This window comes from Lates calcarifer, unplaced genomic scaffold (assembly GCF_001640805.2).
Source record: "Lates calcarifer isolate ASB-BC8 unplaced genomic scaffold, TLL_Latcal_v3 _unitig_2283_quiver_1093, whole genome shotgun sequence".
Classification (NCBI taxonomy): domain Eukaryota; kingdom Metazoa; phylum Chordata; class Actinopteri; family Centropomidae; genus Lates; species Lates calcarifer.
In genome coordinates this window covers 33,826-40,764 of record NW_026116102.1, presented here as the reverse complement: position 1 = coordinate 40,764, position 6,939 = coordinate 33,826, and the positions used below count along the sequence as shown (strand labels likewise).

The following is a 6,939-nucleotide window of genomic DNA, read 5'->3' as shown; positions in this document are numbered from 1 at the left end:
GGTGGTGTGTTGTGGTTGGTGTGGTGGTGGTGTTGTGGACTGTGCTCCAGTTCCAGAGCCCAGAGGAGCAGCTGTGAGGAGACACATCATTATTACAATGATTAGGTTGTAGGAACCAGTCGGTACAACGTTCAACTGAAGGTGGAGTCTGAGAGACAAGCTGAGAACTGGACTGAGACCATGGGTGGATTCTGTAGGTGCTCCACCAGGTAGATTTTGACTCATGTTGTATGTACATAAAATCACACTTTAAACCTGCAGGGCTGATCCTCTGAGGATACATCATCAGGTTCAGTTGGTGCCTCGCTGGTGTTGGTCTGCACCAACTGGTGAAGTTACAGTTCATTAGAATGTGATTTCTTGAATTATAGCCAAACAGGTGGTGTATGTTCAGAGAGACCTCGACCTTTGACCACCACATTTAAATCACTTCATTCTTAAGACAATGTATTAATGATCACACAGACAGAATTAGATAATAGTGAAAGTTAAGAGTTGATTTTTAAACAAAGTGCTTCATCAGGCAGTAAAATAGAAGTCAAGCTAAAAACGTAAACATATTCACACACAGGCGCATCATGAACATACACAAGACAAAGAGCCTGTGATAAATGATCGAACCTGTGTCAGGAGGAGTTTGTGCCTCTTGACACTGATGAATAAGGAGACACTGAAGTTTTCTTACCCACAGTGAGAAAGAGGAGAAACCAGACGTCCATGCTGATCAGCAGGTCAGAGACGCCGATCGGTCGATTAGATGTTCTCATGTGGTTCTGGAGTCTGAGCTGAGCTGCAGAGGAGGAAGAGTCATAAAAAGCTGCATAATGAAATCATAAAACAAAGTTCTTCATTAACTGTTTGGCTCCACGCTGCAAGAAATGACTCATCTCTGCATGTGATTTGATCCAGAATCAAACACTGTAAAAGTTTTTTATTTTGTTTAACGTTTCATGTGTTGATGACGTTTTAAATCTGTGTCTGCAGCTGTTTCACTGTTGAAATTTTATTCATCTGTTTCAGGTATCACTCACTTCTAAAGCACTTTGAACGACACTGGTGATATATTAATAAATATTGAATCACTGATTGATTGATTGGAGGCGACACAGAAGAAAACAGCCACAAATCTCTGACTGAAGCCTGAACCTGACCATGAACTTTCTCCAACTTATAAATCAGCAGCTTCTGTAAAGTTTTATGAACATTTGTCTGATGTAAAAAATATAATAAATCACCAAAAAGGAAACGGACTGAGCTGTTGACGGTAAAATAATCACATGTTCATGCAGAGTGCCAACAAAACAAACCATAAAAGTCGACACAGGTCAGTGCTCAGGTATTCTATTATTATATTCTATTATTTATTTTAGGGTTTGAGAATTTTTGGTTTTGCATCATCTCTGCGTTTGGCCCTCGTCAGCCACCGTAGAAACTCTCAACATATTTATTTATTCTCATCATGTGTTCTCTGCAGTGTTCGTGACGTCTGTTTCTCTCTCTGCGTAAACTCTGTGGTTAAACACTGAGAGGAGGTTATCTGTCCGACCCTGACCTTTGACCTCACCAAAATAAATTAATATCAGAGAAACAGCAGCTGTTTGACAGTGATGATAAAACCTCAGTCTGTTTCTCAGAGAAAAACATTTTGAAGACAGTGTAAAGACTCAGCCTGTAGGGGGCAGCAGCAGCAGGATGTTGTGTGTGTGCAGAATTTTAAACAGCAGCGTCTGTTTGTTCAGAGGAGTAATCATTGTCAGGCGACCTACATACAGAGCAGTTAATGATTGAACCCTCTGGTTAAAGAGGCCTGTGTGGGGGTGTGTTAGGGGTGGGAGGGGTTGTGGGGTGTTTTGGGGGTGGGGGGGTAAAGTTGGACCTACAGACTGGATGAGGTTTGCGGTCAGTGTTCAGACACCATGGCTCAGCTGGTGGAGTGTGTCCCCAACTTCTCTGAGGGTCGAGACAAAGAGGTCAGTCACATTTAAACTGATCATTCTGCTCTTTGTGTTTCAGCTTCTTAAGTTAAAGTTTTAAGTTTGTTGAGACTTTAACTCCTTCTTACTCTGTAAAAATGAAGAGATTAAAACAACTGACCACAGAGATGCTTCAGGAGTTTCCTGAACTTGTTCTATACACCAGGCTTCAGTCACTTAAACTGCTGAGTTAAGTAAATTGATCAGGTGTTATATCAGCTTCATTAGTTTATGCAATTTTAATTTGAGCTTTACATTTTGATCATTTAATGTTGGACTGTTATTTAATGCTAAAGGATATAAGCTGTAGTTTTTACAGTGTCCTGTTTATCAGTGTTCAGTGTTTGTTCCAGTTGATGATCAGAAACAAAGTTTTTAAACTGCTCAGAATCAATGAAACAGCTGATGAAGACTGTGTGAGACCTTTACTGGAGATTATTTCTGTCTTCATGGTCCTGAGCTCAGAGACTGAAAACAGTCTGTCAACATGAAAATGTCTTCAAGCCTCTGACCTCTGACCTTTGACCTCTGACCTGTTTGTTCTGGAGAAAAACTGCAATAATTAAACATCAGCAGACGGACTGAAGTTACATGAGCTCCTCTCAGCCTTTAAACTTTAACCTGACGTGCGCACATGTCCGTCTCTAGTTAGCGGTGCAGGGTTTTTTATCAGAGGAACTTCAGGCGCCCTTCGATCAGTTGCATCAGCAGCGCTCTGCAGAGGTCCTGTTAAAAATCAAAGCAGGTCACGTGACCTTCTGGACCGTTAGTTGTGACTCTCCTGTGTCTCAGGTGATCGATGCCATCTCGGCAGCCATCTCCAGCACCTCGGGCTGCAGCCTGCTGGACGTCGACCCCGGGGCCTCCACCAACCGGACCGTCTACACCTTCGTGGGCTCTCCTGAGGCGGTGGTGGAGGGAGCGCTGAACGCCGCCCGCCAGGCCTTCAGCCTCATCGACATGAGCAAACACTCAGGTCTGCTGGTAAATCAGCCGCACGCCAACACCTGAACGTATCGTACGAGAGCAAGTGTTTAACATGTGTGTTACCTGTCCAGGTGAGCACCCTCGCACCGGAGCGCTGGACGTCTGTCCCTTCATTCCAGTCCAGAACGTCACCATGGACGACTGTGTCCGCTGCGCCAACGTCTTCGGACAGAGACTGGCGGACATGTTGCATGTTCCCGGTGAGACGCCGCTGCACGTTCACGAGGTTTAAAGACAGAAAAACTCGACAGACGTTCAGGTTAAAGGTGTGAAATCATCTTCTCTCCACAGTTTATCTTTACGGAGAGGCAGCGCGAAAAGAGACGAGGAAGAGTCTTCCATCTGTGAGGGCCGGAGAGTACGAAGCTTTACCTGAGAAGGTTAGACGCCCACGACCAGCCCTGAAGACCATTCAGAACTCCATTAAGAAAACAGTCAAAATAAGACAGAAGTTTTCCATGTGTTTTGATGTTCTGATGGTTTCATCAGGTTTGTATTTTTGTCTACTGCAGCTGAAACGTGACGGCTGGGCCCCTGACTTCGGCCCCGCCGTCTTTGTGCCGTCGTGGGGCGCCACGGTCACCGGTGCTCGCAAGTTCCTCATCGCCTACAATGTGAACCTGATCGCCACCAAAGAACAGGCCCATCGCATTGCTCTGGACGTCAGGGAGCAGGGCCGAGGGAAAGACCAGGTGCAATGCTGGGAGTCTGAGTCGGCTGGGGTCTGTGTTTTTAGAGGGCAGTGGATAAACTCAGGTGTTTGTGTCTGTTCAGCCTGGGCTGCTGAAGAAGGTGCAGGGAATGGGCTGGTACCTGGACGAGGCCAACATCGCTCAGGTGTCCACCAACATCCTGGACTACGAGCTGACCCCCCTCCACACCGTGTACCAGGAGATCTGCAGGGATGCTGAGGTCAGAGGTCAACACAGGGTCAGTTTAAAGTCTGTCCGTCGTTTGAATGTTGATACTGAATGTGGTGTGTTCAGGACCTGAACCTGCCGGTGGTCGGCTCCCAGATCGTCGGTCTGATCCCTCTGAAGGCTCTGCTGGACTCTGCAGACTTCTACATCAAGAGAGACCGACTCTTCATCATCGAAGAGGAGCACAAAGTCCGGCTGGTCAGCAGACGAGTCTTTGTCCAAACACAGTCTGTTAACAGTTGGTTTTAGATCCAGGATCTGACGGGTTCTTTGTTCCTGTGTCGTCAGGTGATCAGTAAACTGGGCCTGGACTCTCTCGGTCCGTTCAACCCAAAGGAGAGGATCATTGAGTCAGTTCTCACCATCATTCTTATTTTGACTGATACTTCACATCAGAAAAGAGCGTGTGACACATGAAGTGTTTCACCTGTGCAGGTACATGGTGAGGTCAGAGGACGACAGACGTCTGGTGTCTCTGTCGCTGCAGCAGTTCGTTCAGAGCGTCGGAGCTCGGACGCCGGCTCCCGGTGGAGGATCCGTTTCTGCCGCCATCGCTGCTCTGGTACTGGGTTTTGCTCAAAGAGTGAGACGTCTCCTCACCTGAACGTCTCTGTGATGGTGTGTGTGTGTGTGTGTGTGTGTGTGTGTGTGTGTGTGTGTGTGGTGTGTGTCCTGCAGGGGGCAGCGCTGGGCGCCATGGTCGGTCAGATGACGTACGGGAAGAGGCAGTTTGAGAACCTGGACGGCGTGATGAGGAGGCTGATTCCTCCGTTTCACCAGGCCATGAACGAGCTGCTGCTCATGGTCGACGCCGACTCCACGGCCTTCAACAGCTACATGGTGAGGACAACACCTGCACACACCTGTACACACCTGCACACACCTGTACACACCTGCACACACCTGCACACACCTGTACACACCTGCACACACCTGTACACACCTGTACACACCTGTAGACACCGGTACACACCTGCACACACCTGCACACACCTGTACACACCTGCACACACCTGTAGTTGAAGTAGAGAGGTGTGAGGATCACATTTGTCAGATTTATCTGAGGTAAATGAGGATCAGAGAAGGATCTGCTCAGGTTTCTGTTGGTGTCTTTGCTGCAGGCGGCGCTGAAGATGCCAAAGACGACAGCAGACGAGGTTCACAGGTAATGATGTGAGTTTGTTTTTAGGGAGGGGGGAGAGGTGAAACCTGTCTCTCCTTTTTAAACCCAGACCCTGAACTACCCACGTCTCCAGCTCCCAGCCAATCACAGGACAGACGGGCCTCAACAGTCTCCACTAACATAAAACATCACAGACGTCACAATATAACCATTTATAAGACGCACCTTTATTTTGAAATTCCCCCGGCACCTCTGTCTCTGCATGAGCGAACACACCTGTAAACAAACTGCGAGTGGCGCCATGAAAAGCAGAGAGAAGAGTCTGTCCAGGTTCAGAGTTTCCTGCTTCAACAGGAGTTTAATGTTCAGTTCATCAGAGTCTGACCAGTGATCAGGACGTCTGAAGCTCAGGAATCAGAGTTTGAAATCAGAAAACATTAAATATAGTTTGGAGATGAAACTAGAGATGAACTCATCAGTGTTGAGTTCTTATCTCTCGGAGGTGAAGTGTCCTGGATGAAAACCATTTCCCTCTTCTGTCAGACTACATGTGGTTCCGCTCTGTTAATCGTCACAGACCAGGTTCCCAGGTCCTGAGGAGGGAGGTGGAGGATCATGGTCTGAGGCTTTAGAGAGGAAGAGTCTGTGTTTTACATCCAACGCCTCGACGCCCACCTCAAACCAGACACAACCAGTTCTTTCACTTTATTATTCACAGCCTCACAAGAAGATTTCACTTCGAACAGGAAGTAAAATACAGAGGGGGGGTTAACATACAGTCCTGTTCAAGACTACTGGAACCACGAGACCTGGTCCTGGTTGTGGTTCTCTGAGGACGTCTGGGTTTAAGATCAGAAGACGAGTTCAGAGTTTATTTCTCAGTGTTGACCTGCATCAGTCTCAGTCCCACGTTAAAGGAACAGAGCGTCTTTAATAACGTGACCTCAGTCTCAGGTGGGTCCAGACGACCTGGAGTCTTGAACAGGACTGTTTGAGGGATGGATACATGTAAAGAGAGGAGTGTGTGTGGAGGTCCGTGGTCCTGCTCAGCACGGGTCAGGGGTCAGTCTGTGTCTGTGGTGAGTTCAGGTTCCAGGTGTTGGTGTGGTTTTCAGGAGAGAGGCTGCCATGCAGGACGGTCTGCAGAGAGCCGTCGGCGTCCCGCTGTCTCTGGCCGAGAGGATCAACGTCCTCTGGCCTCATCTCAAAGACATGGTCGTCTACGGAAACATCGCGTGCAAGTCTGACGCTCAGGTGAGACACATCATCTCTACCTGCTCAGGTGAAACTTTATTTATAAAGTCAGCTGATGATGCGTCACATGGTTCTCAGGTGGCAGCTAAAGCTCTGGAGGCCGCCGTGTTCGGAGCGTACTTCAACGTGGTGATCAACCTCAGAGACATCACAGACGCCGGCTTCACAGTGGCTGTGAGTGTTTCTCTTCTCTGTTAATAAAGTTTCACCTTCAGTCCCTGACTCTGTGTCTCCTGTGCTGCAGACTCAGAGGAGAGCGGCGGCGCTGCTGCAGGAGGCGAAGGACGCCGCCGCCGCGGTCCTCCAGGCCGCCGAGGACAGACACTGAACTGATCTAACTAACTAAACCATAACTAATCCTAACCCACCAGGTTAAACTCTGGATTTACCTGAACCTGAGTCTGAAGTGTTTTCATGTTGCTGATGTTGTTGGACTCCTGGAAATAAAAAGAAAAATATAAATCTGTCTGTTTTTATTCCTCTAACCTGTTCAACGCTAAAAGATTTGTTCAGAAAGTTTCATTCACTTTATCTTTTATTAGTTTGTGCTCATACAAACAGTTAAATCAAGAACAATGACTGATTAAAATCTGCCGAATTATCAGTGATCAGCTGCTGGTGTCAGTGTATCACTGATGTTCACACAGCTCTCACTGTTTCACCGTGACTCTGAAGCAAAGTT

At 47.5% G+C, this 6,939-nt stretch overlaps 1 protein-coding gene across 1 annotated transcript; it reads left to right on the top strand.

The window, feature by feature from the left end:
• The first annotated feature begins 1,826 nt into the window (after positions 1-1,826).
• LOC108892652 (formimidoyltransferase-cyclodeaminase-like) lies at positions 1,827-6,719 on the top strand. Its single transcript, XM_018690339.2, has 14 exons — positions 1,827-1,970; positions 2,766-2,949; positions 3,032-3,160; positions 3,252-3,340; positions 3,473-3,652; positions 3,735-3,872; positions 3,947-4,078; positions 4,169-4,230; positions 4,316-4,442; positions 4,559-4,720; positions 5,002-5,045; positions 6,119-6,257; positions 6,336-6,431; positions 6,502-6,719. Exons 1-14 carry the CDS (start codon positions 1,917-1,919, stop codon positions 6,583-6,585), a joined length of 1,620 nt encoding a protein of 539 aa, XP_018545855.1. The 5' UTR covers positions 1,827-1,916; the 3' UTR covers positions 6,586-6,719.
• Positions 6,720-6,939: the final 220 nt, after the last annotated feature.

Excerpts from the sequence above, each read along its gene's own strand:
- LOC108892652 (XM_018690339.2), top strand. The coding sequence starts at position 1,917 with ATGGCTCAGCTGGTGGAGTGTGTCCCCAACTTCTCTGAGGGTCGAGAC. Across the intron at positions 6,258-6,335 it reads CGTGCAAGTCTGACGCTCAG|GTGGCAGCTAAAGCTCTGGA; the intron begins GTGAGACACATC and ends CATGGTTCTCAG. Across the intron at positions 6,432-6,501 it reads ACGCCGGCTTCACAGTGGCT|ACTCAGAGGAGAGCGGCGGC; the intron begins GTGAGTGTTTCT and ends CCTGTGCTGCAG.